General features: G+C 38.8%; 2 protein-coding genes across 4 annotated transcripts; one reads left to right on the forward strand and one right to left on the reverse strand.

The window, feature by feature from the left end:
- Positions 1–47: 47 nt before the first annotated feature.
- DBT (dihydrolipoamide branched chain transacylase E2) lies at positions 48–12,362 on the reverse strand. 3 transcript variants are annotated; one of them, XM_051803532.1, is made up of 13 exons: positions 12,257–12,339; positions 9,534–9,657; positions 8,777–8,841; positions 7,691–7,814; positions 7,445–7,520; positions 6,387–6,568; positions 5,890–6,017; positions 4,912–5,155; positions 3,975–4,141; positions 2,890–2,967; positions 1,792–1,983; positions 1,549–1,620; positions 48–673 (listed from the first exon to the last, which is right to left on the reverse strand). In XM_051803532.1, the coding sequence occupies exons 2-13, from the start codon at positions 9,619–9,621 to the stop codon at positions 506–508; spliced, it is 1,584 nt and encodes a 527-aa protein (XP_051659492.1). In that variant the 5' UTR covers positions 9,622–9,657; positions 12,257–12,339; the 3' UTR covers positions 48–505. The 3 variants fall into 3 exon arrangements, with proteins under 3 accessions (XP_051659492.1, XP_051659500.1, XP_051659507.1); XM_051803540.1 differs by lacking the exons at positions 8,777–8,841; positions 9,534–9,657 and having other exon boundaries at positions 12,257–12,362; XM_051803547.1 differs by lacking the exons at positions 8,777–8,841; positions 12,257–12,339 and having other exon boundaries at positions 9,534–9,649.
- An 894-nt stretch (positions 12,363–13,256) lies between these two features.
- On the forward strand, positions 13,257–24,150 carry RTCA (RNA 3'-terminal phosphate cyclase). Its single transcript, XM_051803646.1, has 11 exons — positions 13,257–13,436; positions 13,535–13,635; positions 14,431–14,574; positions 15,963–16,086; positions 16,587–16,645; positions 17,151–17,292; positions 18,298–18,422; positions 18,560–18,618; positions 19,192–19,286; positions 20,351–20,455; positions 20,819–24,150. Exons 1-11 carry the CDS (start codon positions 13,392–13,394, stop codon positions 20,915–20,917), a joined length of 1,098 nt encoding a protein of 365 aa, XP_051659606.1. The 5' UTR covers positions 13,257–13,391; the 3' UTR covers positions 20,918–24,150.
- Positions 24,151–24,426: the final 276 nt, after the last annotated feature.

The raw sequence follows: 24,426 nt of genomic DNA on the forward strand, positions 1-24,426 counted from the left end.
TTAGGAGGTTTACTAAGGTAAACAAGAAAAAGCCCTCTTACAGCAGAAATATTAAAGGCATTTTATTTGTATATGATTTTTGCATAACTCCTTTTGGGAATCTGGATATTATTGGTTAAAATAAATTTACGTGTCCAACATGGAAGAACTAGGAGTATTCCCCTTTAAGACAGGTTAATCAGATTATAAGTACTGCAGGTGTAGAGCAGTGTCACTCAGTCCCACCAGCCTGACAATTATAAAAGGCACAATAAAGACATTCTACCACCATATTCAGAAGCCTTGACCTATTCAGTTTGACAGTCTGCTGTAGAAAAAATACAGCACTACTAATTAAAAGAAGTAACGACTAATTGATAGACTGATATCAACTGTTGAGAACTTTTAACCACATAACATTATTATATAATGCACGTAGCCAAGGGCACATGTTAGCAGAGACAGCTTTCATAACTATTCAGTCTAAACCACAAAGTTTAAAGGCATGTTCTAGCCATGGTTTCCTTTATTTAAGGTCCAGCAGCATCGAAGCAGGGTTCTCCACGTAAGATTTCCACAGGTTAGAAAACCGGGCCATGGTGGCTCCGTCAATGATGCGGTGATCAGCTGACCAGCTCACGTTCATTATCTGTGCCTTAAATACTTCACCTCTCCCATTAAACCGAGGAACAACCTAAAAATCAGAGGAAAGAAAAGAACTGAAATACTAAATACTTTCATTAGCAGATCTCTATTTTTTTGTTATTAATTTGTTGATCCAAATTTAAATATTTTCCTAAATTAGACAGACAGCAGTAACACCCTTCAAAAAAACCAAGACCTTCCCATTATTGTTTGTGCTGTGGATTAGAATATATTGCAAGCCAACATAATAAACAGTCATATCCTCTTTCCACCATCATGGAAATACTGAAGTACTGAAAATATTTCTTGACTCAAAAGTTTCTTTCTGAATAGTTTATTGCACTGTTAGTTCTCAAAGTGATGGTTTCCTTAAAGCATCCCCTGAACAAAATGCTCATGGGAAGAACCTAGAAGTAGTAATTTAAGTTAATACTAATTTCATTTCCAGCACTGGTCTCAAATGTCTATGTGAAAGAATTAAGGACTGAAATTCAGAAAATATAAAACTGCTTTGACCACACAAATTTCTGTATGGATTCAGCTAACTGGCTCATGAAATTATACTTCATTATCAGAGTACTTCTCAATTTTCTCCTTGATGATAGCAACAATGTTATAGCATGTTGCAAAACTTGTAAAAATATATTTGTGTTGTTTCCTGACCACTAGAAGGCTAAACACAGATGTGAGTGAAATATAACAGGATTCTAGAAAACAAATCTGAACCCTTGGTGTTTAACTTCTAGTTAAACATCTAGTGTCTGTACAGTCATCTAAAACCAGTACAAAACTTTGCAATCACAAGCTATGCAATTTCTCTAATATAAAGAAATGTTTATAAAAGAAAAACAAAAGAGAGACTCCAGTTTCACTTTAATTACAGATGACTTAAACACTCATATCACTGAGACAAAGTTACTATACCTGTATCTTTCCAAGTGCTCCAATAGCTACTTCAGGAGGTAGTATCACTGGTTTGGCATAAGTGCCACCAATCTACAAAAGAAAAAGCTGGGGATATTATTTACCAAATAGTTTGGGTTTTTTTAGAGCAGATTGCCTCTTGAATTAATTGCTACAGGTTTTATTCATTGTATATTAAACTTCAGTAAAGTTTTCATTTCAGAAGCAGTTTTCAGATGTAGTTCTCTTTTTTTCTTTACTTACTGTGCCAATATTTGAAAGTGTGAATGTTCCCCCAGTGAGGTCACTTGTTCCCAGCTGGCCTGCAGAGCCCAAGGACTGTAGGCGATTCAATTCAGAAGCAATGTCAAACACGCTACACACTTGGACATTTTTCACGTTTGGGACAATTAAACCTTGCTCCGTGTCCATCGCAACTCCAATGTTGTGTGAAGCCTGAAAGAAGTTTCATTAACTGGACGTTATTATAAGCTCTCAACATAAAATGTATTTTACATAAAAAGGTACTTAAATCACATCTTCCCCATTTATCTTTTCAACCTAGAAAGGGTTGTCTTTAGTAAACAATTCCTTTATACAACTTTGAGGGGAGAAAAGGATGTAAATTTTTAAATATTAGCTTTCCACACCTGCAAATTGCTGGCAATCTCACACCCAGGGAATACAAAATCCAGGAACTGATTTCACACTGAAAACACTGAACTTCAGGATGATTGCAAGTCTAACAAAACATAAATAGCAGATTTTAAAGAGAACACTAAAATTAAAAAAAAGGAAACTCAGTTGCCTTTACTTTGCCAGAAGGAATATAAGAATTCTGAGAGATATTGATCAAACAGCACAAAAGGAGTTTGTACTGCAAGGGGCACATGCACATCACTCAAGAAAATAGACACTAGCTTCCTAGAAGTAACAATCCAGCAGCTGGTATGAAAATTACATCATTTTTATCAAAACTGAGTTTAAAATATAACTTTAATACATAAGGGTCGAGTGTTGGAACAATAGAACCACTGTGCCATTACTAAAAATTGTTGTATTAGATTTTTAAGTGTTTTCATTTTAAATGCTTGGCCCATATTCAGGTAAAAAATAGAAAATCACTATATTAATATGTAATTTTGAGGCAAGCCTGAATAACAAAGTGACTCTTGTTTAACAAACTACTGAAGTAAGTTCAATAATAAATAAAATCCAGATCTTAGAATCTGGACACACAAATTATTTTCCAGCACAACACCACAGTTTTGGTTTTTAAAATTAACTCAGACGTTCTGAAAAGCCCTTGTTAGCTGTTACTTTAGGTTTTCTGCTCACAACTTTTATCAGTAATTTACAAACCTTATATGTGACATTTTGACAGTTTTCATCCAAGGAAGCATTAAGAATGGGATACTGCAATAATCCCAGAGAGGCTGCCTGTTAAATATAAGGAAAAAAAAAAGATAGATTGTTATATTTCATAACCAGAAAGCTCCACAGAAAGGAAGTAATGGTAGGAGATAATTTAGGTTAATAACAATACGGATTCCCTCACTGCAATCAAATTTGGCTTAAACTCTCCTTAATATGTCTGTTGATACTTTGTCATTATTAGGATAGCAAAAAAAAGAAAAAAGAACAACTTGCAAAAACCAAATAGGCATCAGACAGACATACAAAAAATGATAATTCCTTTCCCCACTATAACTGAAGTTGAATCTGCATTTGTTATTTTTGTTCCACAATTCAAATCAAATATCCCAAAAGTTATGAGATTCAGCTGCAATGGCATTCTCAGTTCTCAGCTTAAATGACAATTTTTCAAGGAAGTAATATTAATTGCCCCTAAAGACAGCGAGCAGGAAGAGTGCTCACATAGCACTGCAATAGCATTACCAGAGGTTTCAGGTAAGCTATGCTTTCAATGCACAGTTTAGGCAGCGAGTGCATTGGTTGGAAATGGAACCACAGCAGCTAAATGAGTGCAAGTGCCTGGTCTTCTGAACAACAGAAGAGACATACTGATGCACCCAAGGTATTATTTATTCAATTCAAATTATTCACTACAAATACTGTGACAATAATAACAACAACAACAATGATGCATTTCATGTGAGGTTCATTTTAAAGGAACTCAAAAAAATCACTGACAGTTTCCAAAATTTGTTCTGTGCAATTCCAACCTTTAGTGATGTTTAACCCCCTACTGAATGACACTTAAGCCGCTCTATCCTTCCCCATTAATATTTCAAAAATTTTCAATGATATTATATAAGCCCCACTGCAGTTCCAACTGTAAATTGGTAAGTGGTTCAATAAACAAGAAAAGCTGAGACTTTTCTTGTGATCTGTCATAATTCATATGATAGAGAGGTGCTCCAAACGTACACCAATCATTGAAAACATTTTGGCAAAAGCTGTGTAAATATCCCATACAGTCTCACCTTTATGAAGAAAGGCATAAAGGAAAGCTTAATTCCACGGATTTCAGCCAGAGGTTTCAGCTCTTCTCGCAACTGAACAAGCTGAGTCAAATCAATCTCATCACAATAACCAAAGTGGGGTATCTTCAGGGCTGCACTCATAGTCTTTACCATTGCCTTCTGAAAACCTGGAAAATATTTACTGACTTCTTAAACCAATCAAATAAGCTTCTGTGAAGCTATGGTGAAATTTAATTATTTGTTTCCATTAAACAAATTATATAACTTACAAAAACTAAACCAAACTAAAGTTAAACTACAACCAAAAAGGACAGGGTAAAGAGCACTTTAGGATCACCAGTTATTCAGTATATGTAACTCAATTTTTACAACTGTAACACCTAAGATTATATTACTGCATATCTCTCCTATGTATGTATGGATTGGAAATCATGATATAATCTGCATTACTCTTTCCAGCCTCCAAATAAACATTGCTCGAAAGGCAAGCAAAAAACTTTTATCTTCCCCTTTTAATATGCCTTTTTTTAACCTTAGAGTCTTTTGTGGCACTCTTCTCCAGAACAAGTGTGAATGCTGAAGTATGCTGTTATTAAGTGCTGATAAACCCTTAAATTCACTGTACTTTGCCACTAATTGCATAGGGATTCCTACTGTGATAAACCTATATTTCAGAATTCCTACATGTTTCAGCATACATTTGAAGAATGAGCAAGTTCAGTTTGCAGCCCAACTCCATCCAACCAAAACACAAACAAATCTTTCATAAAATGATTTCATCAGAGACGCTTCTTACAGAGCTTCTTACAGTCATGCTCCCTGGCATGACAATAACGTGAAACACACGCCCATCAGAAGGAGGCAGCTTTTCACAGAGCAACACTTGCTGGTAGTCTACTGTGAACATGGTCTCAAGATTTTATATTTCTTGATTTACCTGTTACAGGTTCAGTTCTATCTTTTCCTGAAAACACAATCGGTCTGGAAACAGGTACTGGGATTTTGCGTGCTTTGTCCTTTGGAGTAGCTGGCACAGTCTCTGATTTTGGCAAAGGTGGGACAATTTCAGCCTTTGGTGATGGAGGTAAAATAGCTCCTGTTTGTTTGGCCAAGTAATTGAGTATGTCTTCTTTAAGGATTCTGTTATCTTTCCCTGTTCCAACAACTTCACTCAATTTAATCTGAAAAGTACATAACAAGCTGTGACACTCCAGTTCTACAGCAATATAAAAATATTCTATATTGTGAGCTATGCTTAAAAATTATTCCCATTACCAATCCAACATACCAACAGTTTTCTTTCCCTTTCTATAATTTATTAGGTACTTAACCTAATTGTTCCAATCATCTAAAAGTCCCACTGTTTAGTTGCATATTTTGAGGAGGAACTACGAATACTACTTACCTCCTAATTGCTTCACAGGATCAATAGTGAAATATGAATTTGAGGAAAGCTATTTGTAACTTAATTTTCTGTACTTATTGTTTTATTTTTCTCCTAAAAGTGCATCACCAACTTTCAAAACTAATGGAATATTCACAGATTCATGAGGAAAAAAAGGCATTAGAAAAACACTTTAAAAAGATCACCTAGTATATCCTCTGCTCTAATACAAATCTGAAAAACAGAACAAGCTGGCTAAAACTGAGATTTTATTTTTCCCTCCACCTTCTTCTGTCCCGGGGTTTCTTAATCTTCAGCCTAAAGCATCCGAGCTGCATTTTAAGCCCAGTAATTCATTTTCTACCCACCATAATAATCAGAAAGCACAATTCTCTTCATTTTACAACAATTTTCACACCTTCAAAATTATTTGAAAACAAGTCTCTCCTCTAGATCAATGTTCTTGTAGTCAGTCAAAATGCCATATAAAAGCTGGATAAAATGCAACAGGATCTTATTCAGCAAACCTACATTGTTCTCCATGGCCAGGCGACGAACTGCAGGGGTTGCTAATGTTTTGTGACCTTTTATCTCTTGGTGAGTGTGCTCTTCATGAGACATAGGAGGGGTTTCCACAACATCTTTTTCTGAGGCAAAACCTGCAAATGAAAATTAAAAATTTGACTTTACTACATTATAAGCATTTCTTAAATTCCAACCTCGACCATTCTCTGATTCTGTGATAGCTGAAGTTTTTAGCATTTACTCTGAGTTACTGTGGATGGGAACACAGCTTGCTTTATAAAAGCTGCTGGTTAAGCTAAATATTCAATAGGATATATCTGGCTTTTGAGATTTTAAATTCTAATAAAATATAACAACTTTCTCTACTCAATTTGCTTGCCCTTATAAAGGGAAAAAATATTACTTTTTAAGATTCTCAGGAAGAAAAAGTAAACTTCCCTGTCACTGATGTTTTTATGACAATAAACACAAAATATGCAAGAGAAAAATATATCTTACAATACCTTTAGAAGCATCAATTTCAATGTCCACTAATGGTTTTCCAACAAAAGCAATATCATCTATACTGTAATGGAGTTTTCTAATGATGCCATCGTAACGACTGGTAATAGTAACAGAAGCCTTATCACTTTGTACTTCACAGATACTGTCAAACTGAGACACACTGTCACCTTCTTTTATGTACCTGAGAGAAAAGACACAGGCTACAGTAAAACACAGTAAGTGTAAAAATCTATGCTGGGTATGCTTTTGTTAAGTTCAGTTATGTACACACCCACAACACGAAAATGCATTCCAGACAGGAAGATAAATTCTCCATAATGGATACATTTGCTCTGTGCGTTTTGCCTGGCTGCTGCAGAACCCTTTGTTTTGTGAAATGACACAGTGATTCAGAATATCATCAAACACACATTACATTGATTTTGGTAAAGCAGAGTTTTCTTGTCAGATTATAAATAATCTAAAAATAAGAATGAGCCCAGCTTGGTCTGAATCTAAGGAAGTTCTTACTTTCTAATTGTCAGGATCAGTACATGACCTTCTACACAAAGAGACAGGAATTTGTACAAAGAACAAGGCATTTCAGCACTGCCTTTCTTCGCTGTACATTTTGATTTTGTTTAATCCATTCATCACTGGCCTTTTACAAACAATTTAAAAGTTCAAATCTTTCAATAAATCAATAGAGAAGGGGTATAGGATAAAATTATGCAGATTTTCTGGACTAGTAATTTGTTTCCAAAGCTCAGCCTAAGTAAGTATAATAAAAGACAGACCTCCTAAACACTGAAAACATTATTCACTGAAGGAAATCCTATATATAGGCACAATTAGGGCATCCCATTCCTTCCACCTTTTCCATTCACAAATAAACCAGACTACAAATAAACAAAATGTAAAGTTCACTATGTCCAAGGTTTTAAAATGTGGAAAACGAAACTTGAAAAACTTCACTTGTAAGCCAGAAAACATTCTCAGACAACTAATTGATAACACAGTTAAAGCTGTTAAACTACCTCTTGATTTCTCAGTACATTTCTAAGAAAGTAGAGCTTACCATTCTTTTACAGTCACCTCTGTAATCCCTTCTCCAATGTCAGAAAGCTTAAACTGGACAATCTGGCCACATGAAACTTAAAACAGACAATAAGAAAGTACAGCACGTTTAATATTAAATACAAGATATCAGGCAGAAAAATCTGAATGCATCAGAAAGTTTACATACCAGCCATATACAAGCCGCTAACATAACACTCATAAAATAGCAAAATAAAATAAATTATTTTATTATGAAAAAGATTACCAGCAGATGTTCTGAATAATCGCTGTTGATGACTAAACTTGAGGGCAGATTTGTCAAACACGCACACATATTTTGATTTTATAACACGAATGCTGCTGCACCATCTAACACGGTGAATGCACACCTGGGGGAGAAAAGTCTCAAGTGTTAATACAATGGACTGAGGAACGTGGAGCTCATTCAATATTCCTGATGCAACATAATACTAAAATAGTTTCATTCTAGTCTATGTAAGAGAAGTTCTTAAGGAAACAATTGCACTGAATACATGTTTGGATGTACAGTAGCCATTACATTAGCATAAACCTTGCCAGGTCTTTAACTTCTTTGACTAACACAACACAGGGGGAGATCAAAGCCACAACAAAATAACCAATTAACAAAAATCATTACAAGATCTGGTAAGAGATTCATACTTGCTATTGTTTCTCTAAGGAATTAGCTTAATCAGGGCGTGCACACACAAAGCACACATAGTATCAACTACATCAGCCAACTGAAATATTCTTATCCAGAACGAATGCTGGAAGGGGCTCCCAGACTGCAGGGAAAACCAGCATATTTTTCTTCATCAGTTCTTATTCCAATCAAAGGGTGATCAGAATTACTAACTGGAAAGGCAATTCACACCAGAGGGCACAGAGAGTTGCCCTTTTGTTTCTGTTAATATATAGGAGGCAATCATCTTCAAGTAAATATCATTTCACATAACTTAAAAACCTTTTTTTAAGAACTGGGCATGAGATGGTTTTCTTTTATGGTTACAATTATATTTATCCAGAAATCAACTCAAAAGAGTCTACAGAATTTTCTGAAAGGTTCTTCAGACAAAACCTTATGCTTTAAAGCATCATGATTGTGGTCAAAAGCAAAGCCAGTAGCACTTCCATTGACATAAACAGGTATTTTATTAATCTCAACACAAGTTAGTCCAGACATCATCTTATTTAGTAAGATATAAATTTAATGGAATTCTGGTGTTATATTGTCTCGCAGTGCTGCAAAATTTATAAAAATAATAATTTCTCTGTGGATACTATCTCTAATTAATTAGAGATATGAAAAAATTCAGGTGCTACAATGTACCTCAAGTAGCTCAAAACTGTAAAATTTAGAAATTATCTTCTTAGAGGAGCCAGAAAACAGCACACCTGCATGGGAAAGTTCATTTTAACTTCTTTTTTGAAAAACCCTTTCAGTAATTACAGAGCATATGAAACTTCCTGATTGCCCTCCCCACACCCCAAACTGTTCAACTATTTGCTATTACATTACACTGTTTAAAAAGTAGAATATTCATTAAGCCATAAAATCCTGAACTGACAGTGTAGGCATTTTATGTACTGTTTAATTTAGCATTGCAAGCTATATTTAATATCATTTTTCTTTAAGGAACAACATTTACACAACACAGTCTATCCCAATGAATACAACAAAGTTATATTATACGAGTTACTTTACAGCCACCTGCTATTGAGACTGTATCTACTGATCTAGAATAAGTATTTTTCTAATTCCTATAACAAGCAAACAGAAAATCCTTTTCATTAGTCCTCCAAACAACTTTCCCTATCCGACAATTAGGTTACATGGTAATTTTAAGCTATGGAAAATCATATTTTATGAACACATTTAAAATTCTCATTAGATTACAAAAGTGATATATAATGTACATCTTCACAAACCTATTTGTACCTATTTTTGATTCTGGTGTTCTTTCCCCCTCAAGGTTTACATAAATACGTTGCAAGAAATGGTGTTCAACAAGGCCTTTTTGTCACAAACTTAAAATAAAATTCTTTTCTCTTTATATGACCCTAAATGAAAAACATTCAATATTTACCTGTGAAGATGATCACAAGGAGCACATCAAATCTCTGAACTATTTCTAAATGTGAAGTTTCACAATGATTTCCATGTGTTTTTAACATTTGGTAACCAATGCAGGTAGTGATTTAGTAATGACACTGCCAAAAAAAGAGACTGGTTTTGTTATAGAAAAGTTACCATGATGTTTCATTATATTTGTAGGAATAATTCAAAACTCCTGCATTTTTAAAAATGGAATCTTTTTGGTTTGCAGTTTCGCACATTCTTAGCTAAAAAGTTGGTTTGCTAGTATGTTACAGTAATAACACACTGCACAATCTCTTGACAGAACAGTGTTCCTTCCTAACAAGAAACATATTAAAATCCAATAAATAAATTTGCTTATTAATTTCAGTATTTAATCACCATAGTAGTATTTTCCGTGTAATGCTAAATAAGGAAATAAAAAAGCATAAAAAAGACAAAATTAGCTCTAATATCCATAGCATACCCATCCACATATCTTGGTGTCTGGAAAAATTTAACAATAAAAACCCAGCAAGTCCAGTACTATCAGTTATGTTTATGTCACCACTATCACACTATATTGCAATTCAAAGGCACTAGTGGCCAGCAAGATAACACCTTTCCTGTGCAAGTCTTCAATGTGCAGAGTTACTCTGGCAAGAAGAAAATGAGGGTCCACCCCAGCCCCTGGCCAGTTCTGAGGACACATCAGCCTGCTTGACCAAGAACTGTGGTTTGACCCCAGCCAACACGGGAGCTGCTGCTATTCAGGGGAGAACTGCCTTGCCCCTTAGGTTCAGGTTTGGTTGTTTCCTTAAAAAAAAGCCAACTGTGATTTTCTAAATTACCACTGATCCTAAAGATCTACTGCTGGCCTCAGAAAAAAATATTTTTATGCAGCCTGCAGGGAACCAATTACCTGATGGAGCAACACTAAATTTCAAAGTCAAATTGAATAGTTTGTGCTAAAAGGCAATGACTTCTCATTAAAGGATACTCCCCTATTGAACTCTCTTGATTTGCTGTCACATTGAGTTATTTTAAAGAATATTTACTCACACTGGATTTGATTTGCATACATATTCTGTATCTCCAAGTATATAGTTGCCTATATAGTAAAGCAATGTCCTTGGTAGCACACTTTAGTCTGAGGTTACTCCTCACCTAAATAACTGGGACATGTCCCAGTGTCCAGGTAACTGCCATTTCCCTACCACTTTACACAAGGGCCCCCAAGCTCCTTTCTTTCCTTCATGATTTACAGCCCCCATGCACAATCACTGTGACTTTGTCCTTCTTCCTTTTGCTAGCCAAAGTGTTTACAAAGGTATAGAGAATATTAAAATAAATCCCTTTAATAATATAATAACCAAATTATTTCTTGGAACTTATCACAGTTTCACAGCAGATGGTCACAAGAATTAGCATCTAGCAAGATTCAAAATGTGCTTGCAGGAAACACACTATAAAACAGCCAATTCTATAGTTCAGCATGCACATAGATAAGATGAGCATTTTCATCTTATCGGAATCTGCCTCTGCATTTAAGAGTAGACGGTTAGAAAGAAAACCAAAAGGAAACTGTTATTTCTCATTGGTCTTACTTAGTAAAATTACTTATGAATGGCCCAAAACTAGATCACAAAAGTACCACTTAAAAATCCTCACCATTATGATTTAAAAATACAGTATGAACTACTATTTAGAGAAAAAATAATAATGGAAACTAGAACTGATCCTTAATTTTGTATCTACTTATATTATCTTAGAAAAGTTATTTCTTTTTCTGACATTCCACAAAACAGCAGTGACATAATTGGAAACCAACACTCTTCACAACAGCAGGAAGACTATAATACAAGAAGACAGGAGAAAGCATGAATTAATCTTCACGACCCTACGTGTTTATGAGACTGTAAGTGTCCTAAAAGGCAACCAAGTAGATTCGCTCCTTATGGTAAAGTATCGCAACTACTTTTCAAGTACCAAGGCTCCCGGGATTCAAAGAAACACGTTTCCCTTTTTTGAACGTGTAGCCGCCCCGTCGCTGTGCGGATGCAGAACGCACAGCGAGCTGATGGAGGGCGGAGGAGCGGCGATGGCAGCGCAACGCATAGGCAGAGCAACGGATCAGACGACTTAGAAATAACAGGAGAGAAGGATGTCACTGGCTTATTACAGACAGGCACACGTTTCTTTCACAGGGAACACGGGCAACGGGGAGGACGTTCCGGGGCTGCGCGGGGCGACGGTGTCAGCTCTGGGGGTCCCTCAGGAGCGAGGACCAGCTGAACGCCAGGGCCAGGGGCAGCCCGGGGCGGGCAGGCCGGGCACCTGCGGGGACACGGGCACCTGTGCCCGCACCCGGGTTGCGGGGCGGGCTGGGGGCGGCTGAGGCAGCCGGGCAGAGCTGAGGGCGGGCGGGAGGGGGAGCCGGGCACTGCCCGCCGCGGGCACTGCTGAGCAGCCAGGCAGGGGAACCGGGGCACTGCGCGCCCGCAGGCACTGCTGAGGCGGCCGGGCAGGGGAGCTGAGGCGCTGCCCGCCCGCAGGCGCGGGAGGCGGAAGGTCCGCGAGCGTGTGGTGTTTGCAGCCGCGCGGTGCTCGCGGGCTGCCGGCTGCACGACAGCACCGGGGCTCCGGGATACCGCGGCCGCCGAGGCGGGGATGCTGCGCGCTATCCCTCCCCTTCCCGGCTGAGCACCGGAGCGAGGTCCCCGCTCCCCTTACCAGGCGCCCCGCGGCTCGGCAGCTGCTCCTCAGCGCGGTCACGGCCGCCATCTTACCCCGGGCAACGCAGCCCCTCACACACCCCCGGCCCAGCCAACCGGCGGCGGCCGCGCCGGCCCAGCCAACCAGGCGGCGGGCGGGGCCGGGCGGGGCCAGCGGGGCCGGGGCAGCGCAGGCGGCGCGCGGGTCCCGCACACGCCCGCGGGAACGGGCGCGACGCGGCCCCGGTACCGCAAAGCCGCTGGCGGCGGGGCAGGGCGTGTGGCTTCCCTGGGTAGCGGGAGGGGCAGTGCCGAGGGCCCGGCCGTTCCCGATACACGTGTAATAAAGTCCCGAGTGTGCCTGCCTGATCAACACCCCCATGTCTGTGCTTCTACCTGAACGGAGATTGTAGCCAGGTGGGGCTCGGCCTCTTCTCCCAGGCAACTAGCGACAGAACGAGGGGACATAGTCTTAAGCTGCGGCAGATGAGGTTTTGGTCGGACATTAGGAAGAATTTCTTCACAGAATGGGTGATTAGACATTGGAATGCGCTGCCCAGGGAGGTGGTGGAGTCACCGTCCCTGGAGGTGTTTAAGGAAGACTGGGTATGGTATCTAGTGCCATGGCCCGGTTGACGGGGTGGTCGGTCACAGGTTGAACGCCATGATCTCAGAGGTCTTTTCCAATGTAATTGATTCTCTGATTCTGACGAAAACTCGCTCGTAATCGTGCGGGCAGCAGTCCGGCCGCTCTCCCCCTGCGCTGACCTGCCAGGTGCCGCGGTTGTCATCGCTCTGGCCCTTGGCCGAGACAGGGGAAAGGCACTGCCCCCCCCCAAGACTCCGAGCCGCTGCATCCCCGCCTGTGCCGGGCCGCGGTCGGTACCGTGGGGAGGCGGGAGCTGCGCCCGGCCGCTGCCCGGGCAACGGGACCCGGCGGCTGCTCCTCCCTCGGCCAACGCAGGCGGGCGGGAGGCGCCTCCGCTCTGCGCCTGCTCGCGGCGCCGCCCGCCCCGGCACCGGCACCGCAGCATCCCGGACGTGCCTCTGCCGCTCTCGGCCCGGGGCTGCTTCGCCGGGGGCTCGCCCTGTGCAGGGCCCTGCCGGGACCCCATCGGCGCGGCCTCTGCGAGAGACACCGCTCGCCGACAGCCATGGACGGGGACAGGGTGGACATAGACGGCGGGATCATGGAGGGGGTGAGCGCCAGCGGCGGGCCCCGGGCTTACCTGGCCCCGGGCTGCGGTCCCGGCCGGGCGGTGCCGCAGCGCCTGACGAGCGCCGTTTCTCCGAGCAGGGCGGGCAGATCCTGCGGGTGTCCACGGCGCTGAGCTGCCTGCTGGGGCTGCCGCTGCGGGTGCGCCGGATCCGCGCCGGGCGGAACCAGCCCGGCCTCAGGTGAGACCCGCCCCGGGCGGCCCTGGGGCGCTCGGCCGGTCACTTACGGCGTGGGGGGCCCTCCCGGGGACGCGCAAAGAGCCTCCGCTGCTCTCGTCTGAAACACTGGTGTTTCCATTGCTTTGAGAAAGCCTTGTTAGCAGCAAATGCCGTCTGTGGCTCTCGAGGAGTGCCCGCGGGGGAGCGCTGGGGATGAACCGGGCTCGGTCCCGTCGGCCGCTGCCGGGGCAGGTGAGGGCTGCCGCCTCGGAATGATTCCAGAGGTGCTAAAACACAGAATGAAACACGAAATACAGTCATATAATGCCTCAGCGAAACGTGGCTCACGGAGCGCACAGTGTTAAGGACAGCTAGTGTATTTCCTATGTAAGTTACCCAAACAAATGGAAACGCAAGCACAAGAAGACACATACATAGCAAACGTGTTAGCTCTCCTGTGGCACTACAGCCGGTTCTAGCTCTGCCAGTATTGCCATCCTTATCCATTCCGTTTCTGTCCAAGTGCTTATCACATTAGGACAAGCGACTGCTCCTGCATCTCATCTGTCTGTCTGGACTCATTCTAATGGAAAAGATACCAGAATCCTGCCTACTCCAGAATGGCCTGAATGCTGCTCCTTTGGCTCCTGTGAACTCAGGAGAAGTACTGTAGCAACCAGAGCGAATTTCTGGTCCTTGACTGATCAGAAATTTGCAATTGTAGTTTCTATTAGTTGGTGTATTGTAGTTCTTTTAATGTAACATGAGTATGTAGTCTACTTGCATATATCTTTAACTTTGTATTGTCACTCCAAGGCCTCAGCATCTGTCTGGATTGGAGATTGTTCGGGATCTGTGTGATGGGAAGCTGAATGGTGGAGAAATTGGCTCAACAGAAATAACCTTCACTCCTGGGAAGATCAAAGGTGGAACCCACATAGCAGATACAAAAACAGCAGGGTATGTCTTTGTACATGGCTTCTTGTCATTTTAATATTATAACAGAAGACTGGGGGAAAAAAGAACATCTATACATGGATCTTCTACCCAGAAGATGTGTTGCCTGAGTCAGATTTGTGTTACCAAAGAACCTGTAGTATAGGAAGGATATGCATGAATAAAATACATGCAAGTATAATAGTTTTAAAATTACAGTTGTTATAAAACTTGAACACTTGATTCATGTTAAGCAAAAAATATCTGCTCATGTCTTTAAAACTTCAGCTGTTATTTTCTCACATTAGTATGTTACATATCAGATCAAATGCATTAAATTAGATAAGTATCTCAAATCCATGAAGTCTGAAATAATCATTACCTAGTAAAGTAAATTTTGAGAGTTTACTTACACACATAGTGGTACACGATGGGATACTAGTCTTTTGGAACTGGGAACATATTCTATCAACAGTTCTTGTGTCTGTGTTTCTTCTGTATTTCTGTGTTGGGTCCTTTGTTCTTGGAATCTGTTGCAAAACAGAGTAAATGGGTTTAGCTATGGAAGGCTGGTGTGAACAGTTGTTTGGAAACATAAGCCAGAGCAGGCATAAGTTAAAGTTCCCTTTAAGTTAAGAGAAATATTTTTCTGAGCTGCAATAGTATAAACAACCAAGCTGATGCCTTTAACTTAACATAGAAAAGTTTGAGTAAGCCACAATGCAGCAGAATTGGTAATTAAGCACAAGAAAAAAAGATAAACACTATGGTTCACAAACATTTGGGAGTTATTTAAGAAAACAAACCCATGTTTTCTCAGTTCTGTGGTGATTACTGTTTTTACAATTCAAAATTATGTTTGAAAGCCCTGTGAGATAACTGTTTTGTTTTGCCAAAACAAACTTCTACTTTTGGAAAACTTACTTTGGAAGCATTTTTATCTCTGTGAAATGTGGAGAGATTCAGTGATAGGGTAATCTTGTATCTAATACCTTAATATTTTCTATGCTCCTGAATTCTCTTGTGTGGGATGCTGACCAGCTTATAAGCAGTTTTATAGTTTTCTTAATATTTTGTTATTAAATAAGTATTAAAATGTTATTGCTGCCTAAGCCTTGTCTGCTTTTATCATCTGCTAGCTAAACCCACAGTTTTCACAGTCCCATCAGTATACTAGATAAGGTACATTACTTTTATTTCAAACAAGACTACTAAAGATGCAATTTTTGTGAAATAAAAACCCTCATATTTAGGCTTGCTAAGGACATGAAGTTTTAAATTAATATTTTAAGACTAACAATTTTACAGATAATTTCAAAGATAAAATAAGTATGTAAATGCTCTGGAAAGCCTGTGATATGTAATGATTCTATGGAATTCTATGGGTTATGACTGTATGAAATTTCTTTTAGGAGCGTGTGTCTACTGATGCAGGTAGCAATGCCCTGTGTGCTGTTTGCTGCTTCCCCATCAGAGCTTCATTTAAAAGGTGGGACTAATGCTGAGATGGCTCCTCAGATAGACTACACAGTCATGGTAGGGAAAAATTCCTTTGGCTTGGTGCATCTTTCATGAATATGTGTGCAATGTAACTGCTGTACTTCTGTTGCTCTTACTGCAAGTGTATTTGTGATTATGGAATTAGGCATGGGAATATAACACTATTAGTGTACTGTATGTAGAGAGCAACCAACGTTTCATGGAATTTCCTGAAACAGCAAATAGTCTGTTTGGTTTTAATTACTAAAGAAATTTTCATTTAAAATATATTCTTTATTCTAAAAGGGCTGTGATTTGATCTTCCTTTTTCCTTAAGAAAATCCTTTTACACAAAGTGGCATTCAGAGTGAAGTATGAGGAATGTCAAATAAGCTGTATGCATGAGACTGGCTATATTTTTTTCTTTTCAATAATGTAACTGAAATTTTTGTCTTGCCTTTTTCTTTTTTTTTTTTTTTGAAGACTGCATAAAATAGTGGGAAATTATCAATGCAAAATAAATACCCTCTGTGTTTTTATATGTGTTTGTTTTTCAGGTTTTTAAGCCAATAATTGAAAAGTTCAACTTCACATTTAACTGTGACATAAAAAAGAGGTGAGTTGTGGAGTCATGTGGCGGAGGCACACTCTGAACCTGTGTGTGAGCACAGAGGCACACACAAGGTGCTCTCAATCAAACTGAGGGATGAATTTATAATACATGAACTAATCCACATTAGCTGTCCCTGTGTGTGTAGTCACCTTATGATGAATGTGAGATGGTTCTTCCCCGTCTGTTTTTCATTGCTGATGCTACAGCTGCTGTGTAATGTCTCCTGTTGGCTGCCCCTGAGGGCAGTGCATGCTGAACAGGCAGCATACTACTGAGCTTCTCCTGAGGTGCCAGTTAGGTTGGTGTGAGGTAGTTAATAAGATGTACATTACAAAGTAATACTGTAAGAGAACATAATTCCATTATAAAGGTTTCGAAGCCACACATCAAGAAAATTCATACGTACAGTAACAGAGAACATAAAAATATATGAAGAGCCTTCTGGCCCTTTTCTTGGTTTCTTTGTGATCTTTGTGTTTAATTATATCTGATTACTGTTTCTAAATAGGGGCTACTATCCTCAGGGAGGTGGTGAAGTTGTGGTCCGGATGTCTCCAGTCAAAGAGTTGAGCCCGATCAACTTAACAGAACGTGGCACAGTGACAAAGATATATGGAAGAGCATTTGTGGCTGGAGCACTGCCTATTAAAGTAAGTGCTGATAATAGTTCTGGTAGTATCCAGCTTTATATATCTATATAAAATTGCATGTAATCTGCTTAACATTCCTCTACTGTTCCAGTATTCTGCAGTCTTTCCCATACAAACTCAGTAGTAGCCTTATTAAATGGTTTGAGTTATTCAGGCTGTAAAACAGTATATTGGACATTTCTAAAATGCAGTTCTTGCATAGCAATATATAGCTAAAACAGGAAATGATAACACTATCCTCACTATCCTTCATATGACTATTTAGCATGTATTGAGGGGTATCTTATATCTGATTTATATATCATTCCTATTTTTGTGGATTATTTTAAATCTGGAATTATGGCTCTTGTTCATAGATTTATGGGTAAGCTATGGTGCACTGTAATAGGCAGAAGTCAGAAAACATCAAATTTTTCAACCATTGCTAAGAGTATTAGAGCAAGTTAAGGGTAGGTTTAGCCAAAAATAAAATGGAAAGAAATTTGCTCCTTTATACCCCCTTCCTGTTCTGAGTGGTCGGACCTCCTTAAGGTTCCTTCTCACACACAGGCTAGGAATTATTAGAGGAAGGAAGAGGAGGAATTGAGTTAGTTTTTGAAGAGCTGTGGATTGCTGGTTTTGGTCTTAAAATCCCCAAACCTCGGAATATTAGCTATGATTAGATCTCAAGGATGGGATAAGCTTCATCTGTCCCCACTTGCCTGTGATATAAAATTGTTATTTTTTAGTATTATCTCTTATAGAATATATCCTGTACATATATTCTAATAATTCTAATAATTGTGGGGGGTTTGCAGTTGGTTTTGGGGGGATTTGTGGGGGGTTTTTTAGAATCTAGTGTTTTGATATACTCAGGACTAAAATCTTTCTCCCTAAGAATGAAGAAAAGTTCTTGAAATTGTGATGATACTGAAGTTTCTATATCTATCTCTATTAGACTTATGAAGAAAAAATACTTTTGTTGTTATATAATTTAATTACTGGTTTTGTGTCTTATCTTGTTAGCTGGCAAAAGACATGTCATCAGCAGCAGTGAGATGCATCAGAAAAGAAATCAGAGATCTTTATATTAACATTCAGCCTGTTCGAGAACCTGATGATCAAGCTGTTGGGACTGGAAGTGGAATAATGTAAGAGGAGTCCAAACTTTCTATTGATACCTGTAATCTTGCTGGTTGATTAGCTAGATTTTGATTACATGTCTGATAAATAAAGTGTAGTGTGAGTGATTCTATTCCTAATTTTGATTCTGTTCTTTTGTGCTTAGCATTGTTGCAGAGACTTCAACAGGTTGTTTGTTAGCTGGGTCATCACTTGGCAAGAGAGGTAAGAATTCCATGAAGTCTTTGAGATTTAACTGAATATACTAATAACAAATAGGAATCTGAAGTATCATCTGTTTAAAGAGCTGATGCTTTGAGTGATGCATTTTTTAAATGGATGTTGTTTAGTAATAAAGGACAGTGGAAATGAGCAGATTTAAAACAGTAAATGGAAATTCACAAAAATGACAAAACTACAGCCTTACCTTTTATCAGAATGGAGTGTTAAGGATCACTGAGCTGAAAATGTTTCTGGACTTCAGGAACATGGACTTTGTGGTTTACCTGTGAAGCTTCTGTTCAACAGTGAATCTAGATTAAAATGAATAGAAGTGATTTTGGGTTTTAACTATTGAAATCAAACATTTTTCTGAAAAATGGGGCCACTTTCATTCCACTGCTTAGGAAGTATGAACTATACATCATCATAAGATGGGAAGGGTTTTTAAAGCAGACATTTGAGGCAAGAGCATGAAAATAAGGTTTAAAAAGTCAAAAAAATTTTTTTTTCCTTCTGTATTTTTAAAATGTTAAATAGTAATTGTCAGCTTTCTAATATCCTGTATTTCTCTGTTAGGAAAGAATTCTGACAAGGTTGGCATTGAAGCAGCTGAGATGCTGCTTAAGAATCTTAAACATGGTGGAACTGTGGATGATTCTCTGCAAGACCAGGTAAGGCTCCTGTGTGTTTACATGAAGCTGAAGTAGTAAGAACATGCCTGTATGTATTACTTGCAAAGAATATAAATCTGAACAGGGAAAGAATGAGATGTTAATTAGAAGTCTTAGAGATGTGTGATCACAACATCACTAGAATTAGCAAATTACTTACAGTTCTTAGGAACCACAAATGCTCCTGGCTTTGTACCATCACCCTCAAATTTTCCCTTCCTGAAACTCTTAGTAAGTATGGAAGAAAGAGGCAGGAATTCGCTTCGATTTGACATTCCATGTAGTGGTGTGAAAATAGCTCCCTGGTTACATATAAAGAATGATACTAAGTGAAGTTATTAGAGAACAGAATATCTAGGAGGTGCTCCCATTTGTCTTTCTTACCTAATTTCATTTGAGCATGAAAGCCCTCCACTGTCTTATAAGAATCTTGGGCTATTTTAGATAGGATGATGTTACCTCTTAGCTGTAAACACTTGAGCAGACATTACTGTTATGTAGTGTAATAGGAGCTATTTAGGTCTTGGACTCATCCTACTTTTTTCAAAGCATGCACAGTACCATTGGTGGGAACAAGCCACTGCCAGATTAGGTGTATATGGAACTGCACAGAATTGTATCACACATTACAGAGTACTTGTCACGGTGATGTTTGTAAATCAAATCAAATGTCTTTCAGTATCTCTCTGGTGAATATGTGATCAGGAAGTGTTAGAATTAAAGAACCTTTTCCTGAGGTTTTCTCTCCGTATAGGTATTCTACTAACCTGGAGTCTGACATGACTTTGGGGAATTTGGGGGAAGACAATGAGAGAGAGTAAAGTTAAATATAGTAACAGGATTCAAGGGCATCTACTGTGGAAAAGTAGTAGCCCTTTGGTAATGGGTGTTAAAATAGTAATTTCCAAACTTCTTAAAAATCAAGATCGTGAACTTTTATGAAACATGGCAGACTGCACTTTTACATCTACAGATATTTTGCAAATTTTTCTTTTTTTTTTTAACATCAGTAGGTTCCTAGAATCTGAAGAATTACTTAATAATTCCCCTTCCCTCCCTTCCAGCTGATCATTTTTATGGCTCTAGCAAAGGGAGTGTCTAGAGTGAAAAGTGGACCAATTACACTTCATACTCAAACAGCTATACACTTTGCAGAGCAGCTAACAAAGGTGAGTCCAAAAATTCAGGAAGTTTTACCTATGAGTTGTCATCCAGTAACTAACTAGGCAGTGTAGAGTTCAGCAGGTATTGTGAGCTGAACTTGATCATGGAGGATAAGCATGGATAAAATTATTGCTACAATGTTTACATGAGAGTTTTCCTGTAGAAAATGAACATACTTTAAAGTTAAATGCTTTTAGAATGGTTAGATACTTTAACCACCTTTATTTAAATGTTTTTTTTAATTTAACCTGTTAAAGCTCTGATATATATAAACACATGGCAATACAATGATTTGGTGTCAGATATTGAATATTTAAACTTATGTGTGTGATAAATTAATTTGTGATATATTTCTAATCCTCTTTTAGGCCAAATTTACTGTGACAAAAGCAGAAGATGAAGATCCCAGTAATGATACCTACATCATTGAGTGCCAAGGAGTGGGGATGATAAACCCAAACTTATAGGGTTAAACAAAAAAGGCAGCAAGCTGACAAAGGAAACACTCAACATACCTCAGTGATGTATCTGCATCACTACATCTCAAAGGATGTATAATCTGTGTGAACAGGAGAAACCTTCTGTCACATCAGAGTGATTTAACTTCAAGGATGGTGTCAAGCTTTTCCTTGATGTGGTAAGAATCTGTCATGTGAAACATAAAAACTTTACTTTTTTTTTTTTTAACTATTAGCAGCAAAATGAGTAACAATAGGACAGGAAGTAGAATATATTGTATGTATGTGAGAGCTTCACTCAGAAGCTTTGAAAATCCAGCTTCACCAAAGTAGAAAATAACTATTTTAGTTTAGAAAAACTACTATCAGTATTTCTTTCCCTTTTGAAAAATATAAGTTTTATTTTCTGGAAACCTTTATGTTATGAGGTATATGGAATGAAGTGCACCATCAAATCTGTATCGCTGTTCTTCCTTAGACATTTTGTTTAAATTGTGTGTGGGGAATATTAAAGCAATATCACCCTATAAAAGGCTGGTATTTATATGTGCTGTTATCTCAACAGGCTATGCTAGGGGAAGATGGATACAAAATAGAAATTATGCTCCTGAAAAGTTTTCTCTCCCTACAGAAAAAAGATAATGCATAAGATAATCTTCCTTTAAAACTTCTGGTTTTGTCTATTTTAAAAAGCCTTCTCAGGTAAGCTAAAACAAAGTACCACATTACATCTCAGACACCAGGTCTTAACTTCATGATGTGACTGTATTTTCTAGCTGCAGTTGTCCTTGTCATACTGACCGAGCCTGCATTTTCACTGAGGTGATGGTTTGTTCTTTTTAAAGGGAGTACTTCACTTCAGCTGAGATTAGGGGGCTATTGAACACACATATGTAGACACAGGTATGTAAGTGTATGGACATGGAGCACTGCATGTACACACAAGTATATTTAGGCAACTAGAATCCAGTTGTGCAATCCCCCATCTGTGGATTTAGGAAGGAAGACCTTCTGCCAGCCTGGCATTGATCATGCTACAAAAGATTTTTCTGAAGTGGAAGGAAGGTGAAAGGAGAAATAGGGCATAATTTGTTTTGCATATGAAGACCTGAATCACAGAGTTAGAATCACTTAACCAAAACTGTATAAATGCACCCTGGAAGCTTGAACTGATTTCCAAGTTTCCACAGCCCAGTCTGCAGCCTTTGCTCTAAGATCTTTTTTCCTCAGTTGTGACTATTGAACCTGAGAGCTAAAGATGTAACTTAAGTATCATTTGTCATATTGATCAAGATAATTTCATTGCTGTGCATTTCTAACACAAAGAAAAACCTTTGCTAATACCCAAAAACATTCAGCAACTATCTTAATAGTATCTTTCTTCTTAGAGTTTTTCCCCCTATCTCCATCCAAAAATTAGTGCAAAAGAATGTTATTAATTTCCAACTAATTATTTTTCTCTAGTACTGGGAATAGTCTGAAGGGGGCAACAGACACCTGCTGAAGTTACATATGTGACATAGACACTCTGCACTCAGAGAGCACCTCTCTGAGTTACTAGTCTTTGCTGCTAACAGTTTTCAATGTTTCCTTTTGGAAAAATTCTGAATGTATTTTTAAAAAAAACTTGAAAGAAAGCCCCAAAAGAGCTGCTGTCTGTGCTTAAGAAAACAAACTCTTCTAAACCACATTTGAATGGATCCTGTTTCCAGAATTCAGTAAGTTAATATACTTGACTGATTTAACTTCTCATGGAGAGATTCCTGCTGAGGGGATGGCTGGGTGTAATTTAATTAAACTTCCTGATCAAGGCACCACTAACTTAGAAGTTATATCAGGTTGATTAGAACCTCATCAAGTTAAGTTTTTAAAATTTTCAAAGATGGACCATTCTACAGTTTTTCGGGGTAACTTCTTAACAGAGCTTAACCACTCCCAGAACTGATATTTAATGTGAGCAGGCAAACAGGTTAGGCTTTTTGTTTGCTTAGTTTTTGTGGGGTTGGTTTGTTTGTTTCTTAAGCTGAGGGACTACTTCTTGCTACAGGAAACATATTGGGAAGGTGAGCTCAGCAATATGCCAGTTCTTCACAATTTCTTCAAAGGAAAACCTGGCAGAAGAAAATTATATAATTAGTTCTACCTTACTCAGAGGGTTTTTGGTATGTGGGAAATACTCAGGTTGCTCTGGTATAAGGAAGCTTCAGTAAGCCCTAGAACCAAGATGATGAAAACCAAAATCTATTACAAACAATTATAGATCCTTGCTGAAAACCAGTGCAGAAAAGCTTTTGAATAGTTTGTAACCTACGTAGTTAAAGGATTCCTTTTTGTTACCTTTGAAGTTCAATTGTTGGATTCTCTGTAATTTAATATCTTTTTACCAATATCCAATCAAGCAACTATCACAGAATACAGCCAGTTAAGTATACTTTTTTGTTATGCAATTCCAACATTATGCTTCTCAAGAGATAATAAAACTGACTTTCTTTGTATTGTTGTTCAAAGTTAACCAACATTCTGCACATCTTTATAAATTACAATCCAGGACTAGTGCCTTCCCTTTAGGTTTCAAAATCTCTAGTGAGCACCTTGCACACATGGCCTTCTTGCCCTGTAGTCACTGGTTCACTTTGCAAATCAAGTAGGAATGACCCACTTCCGTTCCCAACAGATTCTTTGTGGACTGTGAGCCTACTTAGACGTTAATGCCTAGATGGTTTAAAGACTAAATAAATCAGCATAACTAGCTCCTGTCATGTTAAGAAAACCTTATGAATAAAAGCACAGCTAAATTAAATCTTTTACATTTAGGCAGATTTTTATATATTTGTGCACATAGAAAAACTGCATAAGCTTGAGCATGATTTTATATCTGGTCTCAAAGCCTGGCCAGAGTGCCTTTTCATAGCTTCTTTTTGCTTCTGAAAAACTCTGCCAGTCTGCACACCTGACATGTTGTCTGCAGAGCCACAAACATTTTTTCCCACATTCACAAATGTAAAAAACTCTCGTGGAACAACTGCAGCAAAAAAGAAGGGCTAGCAAAACTTTCAGAGAATTATCTTGCATTAGAATTTCTGTCTTTACCCAACACTTCCTGAAGCCAAGTCTATCTAACTGAAAATTTCATTTGGAAAGAATTTTAAAATGTGCAGATTTTGTTTCTAAGGAAAATTAAAAAAAAAAAAAAAGGGCAAAACAAAAAAGTCTCAAAATTCAGTTGAACAAAAAAATCCCATTGAAAAACTGAAGTGCAATTTCTGTCTTCCAAACAAACATAGAAGAAGCATATAAATGCTCAGCTAACACATTTAACAAAGATTAACAAAACTCAGGTTACCAGAAGAAAACCTCCTCTTAGTAAATATACAATGAATAGCAGCTCAGCAATCCAGACAACTATTGCTGCACCTCCCTGTGCTTCATAAGCCTGTTAAAAAGAGCATTAATGGTCATTAATAACTGGCAGTCCTTGGGAGCTTCCTTGCAGGCCCGTTCCAGTGTCCAGCCCCCTC

This window comes from Manacus candei, unplaced genomic scaffold (assembly GCF_025592945.1).
Source record: "Manacus candei isolate 608988 ecotype Guabito, Panama unplaced genomic scaffold, ASM2559294v1 h1tg000005l, whole genome shotgun sequence".
NCBI lineage: Eukaryota > Metazoa > Chordata > Aves > Passeriformes > Pipridae > Manacus > Manacus candei.